We start from the raw sequence: 18462 nt of genomic DNA, 5'->3' as shown, positions 1-18462 counted from the left end.
CGACACGACTATAAACAACAACAAATACTCACGACATTGTTCATTTTTTTAATAGTATGTTAAATGTGATAATTTATTATACGGTTCACTATTCAATATGCTTAGACCAACAATTATTGTACTGTTTAATATTCATTGTTAAACCCAGTTTAAATAAACAACCATATAAAAGAGTGACAAATGCTTAGATCGGGTCAAAGAACCATAACTAGATATATAAAATGTATAGAAGGGGCATCGACTTAGTGGAAGTCAAGTTTATCATCTTCGTTCTTTTCAAGAGTAGCCCCTCTCTCTTGATGATCATTGAAACTTCGTTTGTTGACAAATATTTTTTTTGCGAAAATTCAACACCTTTTAAAATTTCCATGCCAAGATGACCATGAATGCCTAAACCAGGGCTTTTGCGGGCTTGCGGCTTGATTCGTCTCAACCTTCCACTAGTGTCACACGCAACATGCCTCTCTTATCATCATAGTCTAGGTACATGAGTCTTGTCTACCGCTTTAGCTGAGGACATATTGTGTTGTTATTGTCACTCCTTCAAATTTGTGACCCGCTTTCAATTTCCCTATCAGCACCTCGACATCGGCCTTCGACACTAGATGTGATTGGCATGTCGTGTTGTTAAGACAGTTTGGCCCACCTGTTGCCGGTTTGCTACTCCCTCCCTCTAATCCAATGCGCCGAGCTTGGAGCGTAAGTAACATATTGGAATAAATAACCTTTTGTCATTCTTATAGTGTAAGTGTGTACTAACATATACAACTAATTTCCATGTGAAAAGAATTGTATGCAATATATACACCATAAAGTCAAATGAAATAACTAGGAAAGTGTGTGCACACATGCTTTAACACGCATGCCCCTTGAACAACACATTTAGTCAAGTCATGTAAAAAGAGAGCATGATTTGGACTATTGACAAACAAAATATATTCACTTAAATAACTAAGGACACCATGACATCCAGAGCAGTTTAAAAAATGCAAGGCCGCGTACCAAATGTGGGTTATCGCTGGAAAGCTACTAGGTACAAACGGATATGGGCCTCTTCACTGTCCGATGGGAGCCTCATATGGATCAAAATGTACATATTACGTGTCAGAGATGCTATGACCAATTGGAGATGGCATGAGCATAGAAAAACCCCAAAACGTCGTCAGAACTACTACTGACTGTTGATGTTGGCCTTGTCGATCACTTGTCCGTATCTACATGCGACAAAGGACGGAAGTTGGAGTGCCTATATTGCAAGCGACAACATGGAAAGACTATAAACAACAACAAATACTCATAGCATTGTTCATTTTTAATAGTATGTTAAATGCGATAATTATTATACAGCTCACTATTCAGTATGTTAAACCAAAGCCAACCATACAAAAGAGTGACAAATGCTTAGATCGGGTCAAAAGCACCATAACTAGATACTTCCTTCGTTCATCTTTACCTTGCGTCCTGGACAAATAAAAGATACCAAAGCCAACCTTTCGTGAGCTCAAATCAGGAGAAGATGGACTAATTTGCCCCTCCCTCAGTCAGCTGCCATAATAATCACGGGTACATGAACGCCTCAATTCCTGTGCAATTCATTGCATGGCCAGCAACCCAACTCTCTTCACGCCTGCCTCTCTCTCTCTCTCTCTCTCTTCCTTCCATGCAAGCGCGGTGGCTTAAACTAATGGGGAAGCTAGCTTGGAGCAATTTGGGAAATCAACTTGCCAACGCATGGTAAAGGTGGAATTTTTGGAACAGCTAAAACGCAAGGTAAAAGTGAGCGGATGGAGTATGACAAAAAAATGTATGGAAGGAGCATCGACTGAATGGACGTCAAGTTTTCCATCTTCACTGTTTCCAAGAGTATGTTGGCCCTCGCTCTTGATCATCACAGAAACTCCCTTTGTTGATTTTTTTTGCGGAGATTCGGTACCTTTTAAAATTTCCATGCCAAAATGACCATGAATGCCTAAACCTAGGCCTTTGCGGGCTTGCGGCTTGATTCGTCTTAACCTTCCACTAGAGTCACACGCAACATGCATCTCTTATCATCATAGTCTAGGTAGATGTGTCTTGTCTACCCTTTTAGCTGGAGACGTATTGTGCTTTTATTGTCGCTCCTTCAAATTTGTGACCCGCTTTCAATTTCCCTATCAGCACATCGACAACCCTTTGACACTAGATGTGATTTCCATGTTGTGTTGTTAAGTCAGTTTGGCCCACCTCTTGTTGGTTTGCTACTCCCTCCCTCTAATCTAATGTGCCGAGCTTGGAGCGTAAGTAACATCTGAAAAAAAAACTTTTGTCATTCTTATAGTGTAACTAACAGATACTACTAATTTCCATGTGAAACGAATTGTATGCAATATATACACCATAAAGTAAAAAAACAAAAGCACTAGGAAAATGTGTGCAAGCATGTTTAACACGCATGCCCCTTGAAAGCACATGTAGTCAAGTCCTGTAAAAAAGAGAGCATGATTGGATCATCGACAAACAAAATATACTCACTGAAATAACTAATGAAACCATGACATTAGCGTAAGGCGTGCAGCTAGCTATAGCAGTAGGTTTAGGTTTAGGTTTAGATGATGCTGGCTGTCATGTTTTCTGCAGGCATGGGTGATGGTTTGGTTTCAGTACAGTAGGTCAGTGGGCACGTCTTGTGGTGCAACAGCCCCAGACATGAAACCCGAAATGTTGGTGCGTGGCAAATTATTTTGTGAGGCCCTAGTTAGTCGCCATCCCGTCGTAAAGGTAAAGGTAAAGGTAAAGGAAAGAAGACGGAGCCTTTTCCCCGTTCTTTTGGTTCCACCGTGGCGCGCGCTATATATATAACCCAAAGTCTTTCTTGTGCTTCCGAAAGAATGAAACACTCGTGAAGACGCCACGCACCCACCCACCCACCAAACAAACACCATGGACGCGCCCACCGCCACGGGCAAGCGCAAGCGGCCTGCCGCCGAGGAGGTGTCCGACGCCGAGGTGGAGGAGTTCTCCGTCATCTTGCGCCGCATGCGCGACGCCACCCGCCGCTTTGTATCGCGCGGCAGCGCAGGGGCACGTGCTCCATCGTCGTGGCACCCCAGCTTCTGGGAGGACTTGGCGCCAGCAGCACAGCCAGCACCGACACAGCCACAGCGGCCATCCGTGGACGCGCGTCTCACCGAGGACGCCAAGCCACCGCCACGGCCCTCAGGCATCTTCCTCGACCTGAACGCCGAGCCGGAGCCCGAGGCACCGGCCACGCCGTGACCGGAGCGCGTCTCCGCCTAGAGCCACGCGGCCTTACTGATGATGATCCGGTAATTACTGCAGTAGCACATTGCTGGTATTAGTTTGTAGCCCTACTCTTGTAATCTCTGGAAACAACTAGTATTAACATGGTCCATCACATTGAAAGGTTCAGTACTAAGATCGATCAGTATATGTGTCCAAGATAATGTTTCCTCATCGTCTATCCTCGCAAAAATAGATAAAAATCATCTAAACGTGGTGTTTATATATTGAGCACCACATAACAAGTCAGCGAGTATTTACTGTCGACCAAAAAAGATTGCAAAGTCATTAGGTTTGGTTTGATCTCCCGACTCACATTTTATGAAAGCGTCACGAACCACTCCTGGCCTATTTTCCTTGTCTAGGACAGCCTGCTTTATTCGTAGTACAAGTACGGCCAGTGAATTAATGGCCGTGATCGAGGAAAACTCAAACAGAGGGCGAGGATCGTTGTGCAGGATTGCAGGGTAATGTAGAGTAACTAGGCCATGTTAAGCTGTGGAGTAGTGGTATGAATTATCTGGGTGATGGTGGACAAACAATTAAAGGCAGCGGGCAAGTTAGTTTGTTTGAACAATTCACTGATTTATTGATTGATAATCATCAACAATAGTAGTAAGAGCTTTAAAAGTAAAGGAAAAATAAAAATAGATCTTTGGACCAAAGCACTTGAGCGAGGCAAAGGTGCGTTGCCATCCTCGCTACCGGACAAAACTTATCGTAGTAGACAGATGGAAAGTCATCGTGCTAAAGTCCCAAGAACCAACGCACCGGAGTAGCAAATATATATAGCCAAATATGAAAACTATATCGAAAGAGCTAGACTTGCAACCACGCACACCGCCAGAGAAGGGATAGTTAGGGCAGAGAATATTCTAACTTTAGAACTTAGCCGTAGTCTCACCATCCAGGAGAAGACTCTGAATTTTTTTTAAAGGAAGAACTGAAACAAGAGATCGAGACCGTGGTAAGCCGCACCTCTAATTAAGACCTACCTTGGGTATTCTTTTAGAACGGAGGCCAAGCCAGCGTCAAGTTGATGGTGCACTCTCGCCCGTTATATAAGATCATCTTAGAGCAGTGTTGGATCTTAGAGTAGCTTTTTAAGGAATGAGGCAGTACTCAAGACCTCAAGTTTGCAGCCTGGATCGTGGCGCCACTCCCTTCGATGGGGCGGAATCCTCGCGCCGCCCTGTGCTCAGTTCCTCACCACGGACGAATCAAGGCGCTGTATCGCTAGCTACCGGCTTTGTTAAGGTCGGTTATCGGTGTCACCGCTTTGGCCGCAGCCAGAATCATTCGACTCGAGCATGCCTTGTCCTGGTGCTGGGTGATCTCTGTTAGCCGCCGACGAGGAGATAAGCCTAGATGCAGTGTCGATCTGGCCATGGTCCTCAGTCAGCGCCTTAGACGAACGGATGCAAAACTGTCGTACGAGCTTCCCAGGTGCAGTCTCGTTTTTTCTTTTTCTTTTCTCAGTTGTATAACCTGTGTGATAGCCCTTTCTATCTACCAAAACGGACTCGTTTGTTCAAGTTGCTGCTCTAAAGCATCAGCTCACACTAGCAGTAACAGTGACACTCACCTGCTGGCCCCATATCCATTCCCTCCTCCAAAATTATGTTTTTTTCCATGTGCACAGCCCGTTAGGGTAAAACAGAGAAACATTCCATGAATCTATATTATATTTTCCAAAGTACTACGTCTTTGTTCGATGAGTTTGTGTGTACTGTTTTAATCATTCACCACCTCGCAACTTTCCTGAGAAGAAAAGAATGATGCCTATCCTTTTCTAATATATACAACTACGTATAAATTGGAGGTTCAGTAGAGATCTTGTTCTGTTAGTTTTGAAAGAAGAATATGAGAGATATGCAGATTGTGCATACCATCCACATCATCCGTGTATCCATAAGCACTACCACGGCATCATCTGGGGCGCCTTTGGTAGCATGGGCTGATTTTGAGGCTCCGTGGTATTAGCCCGTTTGGAACGAGCTCCATGCCACTTTTGGCGATTTGATTGGTCCAAACAGGTCACCATGGACAAGGTTGAGGACGTGCTCCACGCGGTACGCTGACGCACACAGGAACGGGGTGCGGTGCATCTTGCCAATTGTGAACCCTTGGGAGAACTGGTCCATGCGCCCAATCACTGGCATGTCGTGCACCATCGCCTTTGCACCCAGGTCGTGCAACGCACGAAAGTGGAGATGCCCGAACCTGTGTGCCAGCGCCACACCTCGTCGATTTCTCTAGCGAGGAGGCTCACGGGGGCAACCAAGTTCAGAGCCACGGCGTACAGCCGGTTGCTCATCCGCTGCAACCGTGCAAGAAGGAGCCGCTGCCTGTCGTAGAGGCACAACTCGCCATTTTCGATCAGGGATGTACATCCATTTTCATCGAGCTGCCGGAGGCTCACAATGTTGGTTCGGAGCTGCGGGATGTAGTAGACTTCAGATAGCGTACGGTGCTCACCGGTCTTGCACGAGAACATTGTGTAATGCCACGACGCCTCGCCCACGGATCTGCACAACGGAACCATCGCCAAACTTGACAGTGCCACGCACCGATTCGAGTTACTACATAATAAAGATATGCATCAACACTTCAGTGATGCATACATGCATGATTAGTTCTTGAATTACATTACAAAGCATATACAGAATCACAACCGTTTACATACTAATTTTGTCTACATAATTATCCGAGCTATTTGCAGCTAATTCTTACATTATATTCTAGTACTGAAGCATAAAACACTGTCACAAGTGACGACTAAACCAACTGACTTACAATTCTAGAAAGAGTTAATGGGAGTCAAGGATGAGTTCTTTAGTAGAGGGTTTTAGCGTAGGAAATGGCCTTAAGACTCGGTTGTGGGAGGATACTTGGCTAGGTGATACACCATTGGTCAAACTATACCCATCTCTTTATAATATTGTGCGACGGAAAAATGTTTTAGTTCCAATGTTCTCACGGGATCTCACCTAAATATTGAAAAAGAGTCCTTTCCAAGCATAGATGGGAGAGAAGGTTAATGAAAGTTAATTTAACAACTGAAGAAGATATATTCACATAGAATCTTTCAAATTTGGTTTCTTTCACAGTAAAGTCTATGTACATGGATATGATGAATGTTCATACGGTTTTCTTGAGGAAATACATCTAGAAAATGAAAGTACCCTTAAGATAAAGATCTTTATGTGGTTCCTTCATCAAAAGGTTATACTCAAAAAAGACAATTTAGCTAAACGAAATTGGAATGGTTGTAAGAAATGTGTTTTCTGCGACTCAAAGGAGTCTATTAACCATCTCTTTTTTGCGTGTCCCTTTTCTCTTTTTGTTTGGAGAGTTGTTCACTTTACCTTTAATATTCCTCCACATGCCAATGTTACCAATATGTTCGGTAATTGGTTCAATGGACTTGAGAAGAAAACTAAAGCTCGTATATGTATAGGCCTTTGTGCTTTAATACGAACGTTGTGGAACTGTAGAAATGATACGATTTTTAACAAAGGTTGGAACTGCCCATTTTTTACAGGTTATCCGTATGGCTACGTACTTTCTGAATGCAGACGTTTGGAGATGGCTGCACGGGCTATCTACAATCAGGGTGGTTAGCGGCTTGTTAGACGCTTACATGATGCCTAAGAGCATTACTTTTGTTTTCTTCCGTTGATTGATCTTTATGTACACCCTATGTGATCCATGAGATGTACAACTTTATAACTCCGTTACTCTGAATAATGCAATGAAGGTTGTGTGCATCGGTTGATGACGAGGCTGGAGCTTTCTCCCTTTTCGGAAAAAAAGTGATTGGTGACAAACTCTAGTAATAAAAGACTGGAATCGGGCAGGTTATACGTGCATAATGAGAGAAACGAGCAATGAGAAAAGATTGTTAAAGCTACTCTCTTACACCACTGACTGTTGTATGGTGACAACAACGGGATCTCCACTTTCCTCACTAACCTCTCCTTTAATCCATGGCTGAGGTATGTCTGGACTCTGGAGTAGCCACGAAACCTGGAGATCGTGGTACTAAACTGTATCCTTGAAATGGGAAAAATAGGAATATTTACATTGCATAAGAATACAATGGCTCCGGCACAGGATTCATTATCCTCGACAAAGGGAAGCGATTCTCAATTAAGTGGTGTAAATTATCCATCTCCATGAGTCATCTCGCTGTGGACGAGGGTAAAAGCGCTCGACATGTTGGCGGATGAGCACCAGTTAGTTAGACCCGTCTCATGGAAGGATAGGCCTAATCTGCTTGTAGTTTCCATGATAAGGACTAATCTCTCATGCGATCAGAGTGGATTTTCTTGTAGCATCCGAGATAAGCGTGTAGCATCAATGAAAGTTTGTTTCAGGCGAGGCGTACCTGCCAGCGCATAACAGATGAAAGCGTGGTCATCAAAATTACTACAGTGGCATTTGATGTGTTAATAGTGTAAACTATGACATCACAGAAAGTGTAATATTTCATGTTTCACCTTAATAGTAAAGATTTTAGCAGACCACATGTCCTTGATGAATATGTAATTGTCACTATCAAATCTTTCGAGAAAGCAACACAGTTGAGAAATTGCCCGAGGGCTCAAGAGCCCAAGAGACACGATATATATAAGGCCCAAGATCAATCTCTTCGATTTCACTCCAAAAGGGCTGCCATTGGGCCAAGGCATCCAGGCCAAACGATCTTCTAAAAGAGAGAGCATCCACCCTTCACCTGATGAGCTTGGGGAACAGAGATGGTATGAGAAAATAGTTTTGATGCCGAACAACATTTCAAAGTATATAGCAGCAAAAACTTAACGTTAACTATGTTGATGTGGGTCTTCTCGAAAAGGAAAATCATGTCATCGGACATGCCGAAGGTGAGTAACGACACCCAAGATCAGGTGAGGGACCAGTCCCTCCACGTAGCCCACCCTAGCAGCAGTTGACAAAATACCATCCAACGCATTAAAAATGAAATCAAATAACAGAGAATTTGTTTAGTACTTTTCATGAAAGGATTCCGAGTTTGTTTAGTAGTTCCCATGTTTAATGGGATTCTGGCCTTAGGCCTCATGTCAAGTACGATCGCTATATAATTCCAACCTCGATCTTGCTAATTAAGGGCAAGCAGAAATAAACCAATCTATTATTCCCCACATTACCTCATCATTTTCCTTGGTTGTGCGACAACCCCTCCGTGAATAGAGCTACAGAGGTGGGTTTAGCATAGTACCAACTACATAGACATATTATATCATAGAAGGTGGGGGGTCGTTACAACTCCCTAGTAAATTGCCTCGGCCCTCGTTTTCGTTCTATCTTGTCCACGCCTTGACCCAATAAAGCTAAGGCAAGTTCTGATTTGGGGTGAGAAGAACGGCAGTGTCGACTTCATCGTTCATCACGACCGACATCCCCACTTGGTAGAGAAAAAGTCCACGCTACATAGCTCCTCCTAATACAAGTGTTGTTCCCCAAGCTAATCTTAATGTTAAAGTGGTATTCTGCCACCATGTGTAAAAATGAAGTAGGAGCATCGCCCAGTCGCGCCCACCCCCACATAGCCCTCCCAATTGCAATATTGGTTGCGCCGAACAAAAACCTTGCACAGTCACGGCTCCAATAGCACAACTGCGTCTAGGGCCTCCTGATACATTGTCCGGAATTCCCAGCCCGATCTCGACGCAAAGGGAGTGGACTAGAATCATCGTACACAATGGGAAAGTGTGGCCATGTGGGACATACCCACAAGTCATGCTCTATTAGGAGTGCCGCTCGAAAAGGCGCCCCCATTAGCGGCAACATGAGCCGGTGACCCCCATAGCGCTCGTCTAGCGTTGTGGTCGGACATCGTATAGAGGCTCGAATGGAGATGCTCTTAACCCTATCGTTGAGCGCAATGTTGCGGGAGTCATCGAGCAGGTGGAACAGAGCAATCGGGGACGCATGCTTATCGACGACTAAACTACTAGAAAAATATGTTGGTGTAGTTTTTTCAACCGGGTGCATAGCACAATGTGTTAAGCACTAGCACTATCTAGACGAATTTTGCACTTGCATCATAAGTTAGTGGACCACTTAGTCCTAGTTTTCAAGTTTTGTATTTCCTCTTTGCTAAACTGTACTGCTTATTTTTTTCGTTAAAAATATCAAATGATCCAAAGTTTGATGGAGTATATGGGGTAAGTATCATCATTTAAAATACCAAATCAATATCATCCCATTCATGATGATATATGTTTCATATGGTATACATTTGATATGGAGATGTAGATAATTTTCCAATAAAGTTGGTCAAACTTTACATCCATCGATCCAACCTCTTTCAGCTAGGGCGCGCCACATAACCTGTTTCGGCCATCGGTCGTTCAATTCGCTTGATTCTTTCGCATACCAACTTTTGACCTGAAAACACTATATATATGACCCTTGAGGGTTCTCTGGAGAAGAGCGCCGTATAAACAAAGAAACATGAAAACGGAGGCTGCAATAGAGAAGATTGGATAGGGAAACTCCACCGGAGGGATCTCCACCTTCTCGAACGTCTTTCTCATCCGCAGCAGCCAGTAGAAAAAAAATTACTGCATCTGATGGCTGAGTTGAAAATCGGGTTTCAGAATTTACTGTGTGGGTGAAACGGACGAACACGATCGTTTTTCCCTTTTTAGACCTTCTGGTTGGGCGAGTAGCGCGTCTTCCTTTATATGATGAAATGACTTGCACACTACAACATGTAGTGGTGTGTTGGGTCACCGCAGACACCGTGCTAGGACATGGAGCAAGGAGATATTATGCGAAGTCATAACTTCTTGTGTGATCATGCACAACATAATCGTTGAAAAGGAGCGTGATGAAAACGCATATGATTAAAGGTGGGAATTTCAGGGAGAGATCTAGATTAGTTTAAAAAATGCAAGGCCGCGAATCAAATGCGGGGAAGCGATCAGGTATAAATGGATATGGGCCTCTTCGCTGGCCGATGGCCACCTATTGATTGTTGATGGCCCGTTGGAAGTGGCCTCAGCATAGAAAAACCCAAAGACGTTTTCATAACTACTGACTGTTGATGTTGGCCTTGTTGGGTCACTTGTCTGTATCTACATGTGTTCGTATCCACATCCGACATATGATGGAAGTTGGAGTGCCTATATTGCGAGTGACAACATGACACGACTATAAGCAACAACATGTCATTGTTCATTTTTTTAATAGTATGTTAAATGCGATAATTATTATTATGTTCACTATTCAATATGTTCAGTCCGACAATTATTGTATTGTTTACTATTCTTTGTTAAACCCAGTTTACGTAAACGGCCATATAGAAGAGTGACAAATGCTTAGATCGGGTCAAAAGCACCATAACTAGATATAACAAAAAAAAATACAGAAGGGGCATCGACTTAATGGACGTCAAGTTTTCCATGTTTGATGTTTTCAAGAGTAGGCCCTTGCTCTTGATGATCGTAGAATCTTCCTTTGTTGAGAAATATTTTTTTGCGGAAATTCAGCACCTTTTAAAATTTTCATGCCAAGATGACCATGAATGTCTAAACCTGGGCCTTGCGGGCTTGCGGCTTGATTCGTCTCAACCTTCTACTAGTGTCACACACAACATATCTCTCTTCTCATAATAGTCTAGGTAGATGTGTCTTGTCTACCATTTTAGTTTGTGGCGTATTGTGTTGTTATTGGCACTCCTTAAAATTTGTGACCCGCTTTTTCCATTTCCCTATGAGCACCTCGACAGCCCTTTGACACTAGATGTGATTGGCATGTTGTGTTGTTAAGACAGTTTGGCCCACCTCTTGCCGGTTTGCTACTCCATCCGTCTAATCTTTTTTTTTCTTTGCGGCGGGAAAAAAAACCCTCCATCTAATCTAACGCGCCGAGATTGGAGCGTAAGTAACATCTGGAAAAAATAACCTTTTGTGATTCTTATAGTGTAACTAACTGATACTACTAACTTCCATGTGAAAAGAATTGTATGCAATATGTACACCATAAAGTAAAAAAAAAACTAGGAAAATGTGTGCATACATGATTTAACACGCATGCCCCTTGAACAGCACATGTAGTCAAGTCATGTAAAAAAGAGAGCATGATTTGGACCACTGACAAACGAAATATAATCACTGAAATAACTAACAACACCATTACATTAGTAAGGCGTGCAGCTAGCAATTAGCAGTAGGTTTAGATTTAGCTGATGGCCTGATGCTGGCTGTCGTGTTTTCTGGCATGGGTGACGGTTTGGTTTCAGTACAGTAGGTCAGTGGGCACGTCTCGTGATGCGTCACGTACGTCCTCCCCCATGTATTCACACGACTAGCAGTTCTACTGATCGCCACGCAACAGCCCCAGACATGAAGCCCGAAATTTGTGCGTGGCAAAAGTATTTTGTGAGGCCCTAGTTAGTCGCCATCTTGTCGCAAAGAAAAGAAGAGGGAGCCTTTTCCCCGTTCTTTTAGTTCAACCGTGGCACGCGCCATAGTTCATTTGCAATGGTTGATACGACCGTCTTATCTTAACTCTGCCATGCAATCTAGATATGACAGTAAAATATGATGTACAATAGATTATTTCTTAATTTTACCTTTAGTAACAAAATATGCTAAATATGTGGTGAGAGAGATTATACTAAGAGATCCTATTTTAGCTAAGAGAAGGCAAAGTTTTTTTTTAACTTTCTCTTTCCTCTACAGCAGCATTTATTCTACGTGGCATTGCCAAGTTATCATCATTGTATATGCCCATATATAAACCAAAGCCAACCTTTCTGCGCTCTTGTGCTTCCGAAAGAACCAAACACTCGTGAAGACGCAACGCACCCACCCACCCACCAAACAAACACCATGGACGCCCACCGCCTCGGCCAAGCGCAAGCGGCCTGCCGCCAAGGAGGTGTCCGGCGCCGAGGTGGAGGAGTTCTCCGGCGCATCCATCTTGCGCCGCATGCGCGATGCCACCCGCCCCTTCGTCTCGCGAGGCGGGGCAGGGGCACATGCTCCATCGTGGCGCCCCAACTTCTCCTTGGAGATCAACTTGGCGCCAGAAGCACAGCCAGCACCGACACAGCCGCAGTAGCCAGCCGTGGACGCGCGTCTCACTCAGGACGCCACGCCGCCGCCGCGGCCCTCGGGCGTCTTCCTCGGCCTGAACGCCAAGCCGGAGCCCGAGGCGCCGGCTACGCCGCGACCAGAGCGCGTTTCCCCCTAGAGCCACGCGTCAGTTCTTACTTCTTACTGATGATGATCCGGTAATTACTGCAGTAGCACATTGCTGGTATTCGTTAGTAGCCCTACTCTTGTAATCTCTGAAAACAACTATAAACATGGTCCATCACAGTGAAAGGTGCAGTGCTAAGATCGATTAGTATATGTGTCCAAGATAATGTTTCCTCGTCGTCTATCCCCGCAAAAATAGATAAAAAACATCTAAACGTGGTGTTTATATATTGAGCGCCACATAATAAGTCCGCGAGTATTTACTGTCGACCACAAATGATTGCAAACACTTAAAAACTGCCTTACATTATAATTTGAGGCACTATTTGAGAAATGCCTCTAATCAGTTTTGTTGGCACTTTTCAAAATGCCTCAAACAATAATTTTAGGCACTTCCCAAAAATGCCTCAAAAAATAATTGTAGGCACTGTTTACAAATGCCTCTAAATACAATTGAATGCAATTTCAAAGATGTCTTTAAAAACAATTGAAGGACGCTTCCTCAGGCACTTTAAACACAAATTCAAGCTCACATTACAATGTGTATTCTCTTGAATTCAAGCTCACATTACAATTCACATATTCTCTTGATTTCAAGCTCACAACATGTATCATACACAAAGCAATGATTGCACACCATGGCGGCTTCAGTTGGTTGAACTTTCTACACAGTACCTCACCCTTGCACTTCCTACAGTACCTCACCGTGGTGCCTTCAAAATCAAGATCAATTTGGCGGAACAGAACCACGGCTGGTGAGAACAACAGAGAAGTAGCTCCATAACAGTATAGCAAGCTGAAAATCCATAACAAATATTGCTATTAATAAACAGTATAATGGACAAAAAAAACTATGTTGCTATTTGTTAACTCGTAAGATAATGGCACTAGTGTTCACAGTCAACTAATTATATATGCAAAGAAGCAGTTCATGTTCTGGCTAATCAATAGCATTCAGAATGAATCCGATAAGCTCAATAGCACATTTTGTCTGCGTTTCATGTAGCGTGCATATCCTACAGAGATTTAGTATACTCCAATATAGTATATACAGGAAAAAAAATGTTTAGACCGTGGGCACAAAAGTTCAATCAATCCAATCCGTATAAAGGGCCACCAAATAAAACCAACTTCTTAGCATAGAATCATCGAGGATGCCTGCCACTAGTTAAATACCTGGAAATACTACTAACATTAACAAAGATCCCCTACACGGCAGCATGCATTTTTTTCACTAGTACAGTGCATCTACTACTAACTGAAAGACGAGTTTATCAAATACTACCTCGGAAATATAATCTCTAGGAATCACTTGAGGATAAGATTTCCTGCCACAGTCACAGATGAGTTTATATCTAATAAAGGACCTGGTAGTATGCAAGCTTTGAAGACCTAACTGTATGCTATAGGCCTATAGATGCCAGGGCGAGATGCATCAGCAGTTCTGCAATGAATAAAACATAAGAATACTGAAACAGATATACGATGTAGTAAACATGTTTTATGTAAAAATAACTGATATCGTACTACAGTAGCGAAAGGAATGAAGATGTATTAGAAGTTTAGAACATCTTGAATTTAAATAGGTTGGCTGGATAATAAGCAATGTTTAAAGGGAGCAGGTCAGTGCTTTTCTGAAAGGTTAACAAGCTAGGAAATACTACAGTAGCAAAGGTTTTTCAATTTAGTTGCTGATAAACTGACAGCAACGTTAAGCTAAAAGGAATGGGCACATCATTAGTTACAACTACCAATTAGGGTGCTCGATCTTAACTATGCTAACCATGACCTTCTACTATTTGTGAATGAAGTTGACATGGCAAAGAATCTGAAGTTCGCGCAGTACAGAAATTTTCTCCTTGGCTGCGAAAACCTAAGCTCTGAACAAAATTCAAGTGAAAGAACAAGAACTAAACGCATTACTAGCAAACTAGAACACTCACAGAACAATAGAAGTGAAAACTAGAGCGTTCTATGCAATTAAAACAGATTGTATCATTCTCCAAAACAAATATGCTGGAATCCAACCATATGCTACAACAAACAAAACTAAACTAAACTAAACTAATAACAAAAATAAAGACGCTCTAAGAACAACACATAGCGTATAAAGTAATAAAAATATAGCGCATAGAAAGATGACCTGATGCTTTGTTGATGAAGAGGGGATGCCGCCTTGGACATCCCCAAGCTTTGACGCTTGTAATTATTTGATATTTCTTGGGGTGACATGGACATACCCAAGCTTGAGATTTTGTCCATTCATCATCTCATTACGTCATTCTTCTCTCTCTACACTTGAAAACTTCCTTCATACAAAACTTCACACAATTTTTATTAGCAGCATTAGTAAAATGAAAATAACAAATCCACTTGGGTTCAGTACTAACATATATCAAACATCTATTAAAAATTAGCTACTGTAATAACTTTTTAAAAAATCTCTTTTCTCAAAATAACTCAAAAAGAAAGAGGTTAAGAGGCAAATGCAAATAGTGGCAGAAATCTGTCAAAACAGAACAGCAGGTAAAGATCATTTCTTTAGAAAATATTCTGTTGCTCATATCGAAAAGTGTTCAACTAACTAAAGTTATATAATAACCTGGGGCATATGCAAAAAAATCGGCAGCTCAAAATTCCTCTCTTTTCGGGAATACGAGTTTTTATGGTGACAGCACAAAATATGTTTCAGGACAACAACTTTCTCAAATCTTATTTTCTTCCTATTAGAGGCTATTCTTGGCACAAAAACAAAATAAAAATGATAAGAAGAGTTTATTACTGCGGTAATAACTTCCAAGAATCAACAAAAGAAAAATTACAGAAATAAAACATGGTTATCTCCCAAAAGTGCTTTTCTTTAACGCCTTTCAGCTAGACGCAGAAAAAGAGCTCGCACCAAGTATTTTCAAGTGAAGAAGCATCAAGGAGCAAATATGAAACACATTTAAGTCTAACCCACTTCCTATGCATAGGAATCTTGTAAGAAAATAAATTAAAGAAGCACATAGTAAGAAGCATGGGTAGGTAAAACAAGAGCAACTTGGGAACTTTTAATATAAAGAGAGGTGTTTTAGTAACATGAAAATTACAACAATCATATTTTTCTCTCTCATAATAATTTTCAGTAGCATCATGAACAAATACAACAATATAAATATCATATAAAACATTCTTATCATGAGACACATGAATAAAATAATTATTACTCTCCACATAAGCATAGTGATTCTTATTAATTGTAGTGGGAGAAAATTCAAGAAAAAAGCTATAATTATTATTCTCATCACCATAATCATAATTTTCTCCTCAATATTAGGTGAACTGAAAATATCATATTCATCATTGTAATCATCATAGCCAATTTTCTCCTCTAAAGCTGGGGAACTAAAAAGATCATTTCATAAATACTAGTGATGTCTACGCACGCTTCTATTCCCGTAGACGGTGTTGGGCCTCCAAGAGCAGAGGTTTGTAGAACACCGGCAAGTTTCCCTTAAGTGAATCACCCAAGGTTTATCGAACTCGGGGAGGAAGAGGTCAAAGATATCCCTCTCAAGCAACCACTGCAATCACGATACAAGAAGTCTCTTGTGTCCCCAACACACCTAATACACTTGTCGGATGTATAGGTGCACTAGTTCGGCGAAGAGATAGTGAAATACAAGTGGTATGAATGAATATGAGCGAGTAGTAACGGCGCCAGAAATAGCTTGCTGGCGTGCGGTTGATGGTAGTAATATTGCGGGAAGTAAAGATGCAGTAAAACAAGTAAATAAGCGATGATTGCGGTATTTGGAAACAAGGCCTAGGGATCATACTTTCACTAGTGGACACTCTCAACATTGATCACATAATAAAACCACTCTACACTCTCTTGTTGGATGACAAACACCATTAATTGTGTAGGGCTACAAGAGCACCTCAATGCCGGAGTTAACAAGCTCCACAACATTCGATGTTCATATTTAAATAACCTTAGAGTGCATGATAGACCAACGTAATTATACCGAGTACTAACATAGCATGCACACTATCACCAGCAAGTTTCCCTTAAGTGAATCACCCAAGGTTTATCGAACTCGGGGAGGTAGAGGTCAAAGATATCCCTCTCAAGCAACCCCGCAATTAAGATACAAGAAGTCTCTTGTGTCCCCAACACACCTAATATACTTGTCAGGTGTATAGGTGCACTAGTTCGGCGAAGAGATAGTGAAATACAAGTAATATGGATGATTGTAAGTAGTAACTGTAATCTGAAATAAAAATGGCAACAAGCGAACATGTAACAGAACTTGTTGGAAACGGTGTTTCAATTCTTAGAAACAAGGCCTAGGGATCATACTTTCACTAGTGGACACTCTCAACAATGATCACATAAATAAATAACTTCTCTTCACTTGTGCTACTCGAATTACTCTCCTATTGGAATCACTAATCATGTAGTGGCTACAAAAGCTCCGCTCAAAGTTCATCAAGTACTTGAGAAACACCATTCATAGGGATATCCTCATCAAATCATAATCCAAGACAATACCTTTGCAATTTAGACCGAGTACTAACATAGCATACTGATACGTCTCAAACGTATCTATAATTTCTTATGTTCCATGCTTGTTTTATGACAATACCTACATGTTTTGTTCACACTTTATGATGATTTTATGCGTTTTCCGGAACTAACCTATTGACGAGATGCCGAAGTGCCAGGTCCTGTTTTCTGCTGTTTTTGGTTTCAGAAATCCTAGTAAGGAAATATTCTCGGAATTGGACGAAATCAACGCCCAGAACCTTATTTTTCCCGGAAGCTTCCAGAACACCGGAGAGGGGCCAGAGGAGAGCCAGGTGGGCCCCACACATGGTGGCGGCGCGGCCCAAGGGGGGGCGCCCCCCTATTGTCTGGCCCCACCAGGGCCCCTCCGAGGCTGCCCTTCCGCCTACTTAAGGACTCCATCGCGAAAACCCTAGACGAATAAGCCACGATAGGAGAAAAGTTCCAGAGCCGCCGCCATCGCGAAGCCAAGATTCGGGGGACAGAAGTCTCTGTTCCGGCACGCCGCCGGGACGGGAAGTGCCCCCGGAAGGCATCTCCATCGACACTACCGCCATCTTCATCGACGCTGTTGTCTCCTATGATGAGGAGGGAGTAGTTCTCCCCCGAGGCTAAGGGCTGTACCGGTAGCTATGTGGTTAACCTCTCTCCCATGTACTTCAATACAATGATCTCATGAGCTGCCTTACATGATTGAGATCCATATGATGAGCTTTGTAATCTAGATGTCGTTATGCTATTCAAGTGGATTTTACTTATGTGATCTCCGGAGACTCCTTGTCCCACGTGTGTAAAGGTGACAGTAGTGTGCACCGTGTGGGTCTCTTAGGCTATATTTCACGAATACTTATTCACTGAGTTATGATTTGAGTTGGATGTCTCTATGAAATTGTGGTGTGTTAGTACCTCCTATGAATGCTCACGGTGACGGCGTGGGGTGTTTATTAGTACTTGGGAATACATCTTTAAGGTTTGCCTACATGATGAATTAGTGTTCGTTATCTTGCCAAAGAGTAATCCAGAATAGCATAGTGAAGTGCTTATTTATATTCCTTTATGATTGCAATGTTGAGAGTGTCCACTAGTGAAAGTATGATCCCTAGGCCTTGTTTCCGAATAGAAAAGTTACACCACGAGAATTGCCTCCCACGCCAGACAAGCTATTTTCACGGCACCGTTTGTTTATCTTGTTTTCTCGCATCTTTACTTCCCGCAATATTACCACCATCTATACCACCTGTGTTTTACTATCTCTTCGCCGAACTAGTGCACCTATACATCTGACAAGTGTATTAGGTGTGTTGGGGACACAAGAGACTTCTTGTATCGTGATTGCAGGGTTGCTTGAGAGGAATATCTTTGTCCTCTACCTCCACGAGTTCGATAAACCTTGGG

The 18462-nt window shown here is 42.4% G+C and overlaps 1 protein-coding gene across 1 annotated transcript; it reads left to right on the top strand.

Annotated features, from left to right (window-relative positions):
• Positions 1–2919: 2919 nt before the first annotated feature.
• LOC124676495 (protein NEGATIVE REGULATOR OF RESISTANCE-like) lies at positions 2920–3255 on the top strand. The gene has a single exon (XM_047212544.1). It carries the CDS (start codon positions 2920–2922, stop codon positions 3253–3255), a length of 336 nt encoding a protein of 111 aa, XP_047068500.1.
• Positions 3256–18462: the final 15207 nt, after the last annotated feature.

This window comes from Lolium rigidum, chromosome 1 (assembly GCF_022539505.1).
Source record: "Lolium rigidum isolate FL_2022 chromosome 1, APGP_CSIRO_Lrig_0.1, whole genome shotgun sequence".
NCBI classification, from domain to species: domain Eukaryota; kingdom Viridiplantae; phylum Streptophyta; class Magnoliopsida; order Poales; family Poaceae; genus Lolium; species Lolium rigidum.
Note: the sequence above shows the minus strand (reverse complement) of the source record. Positions and strands in the feature narration are given on the sequence as shown.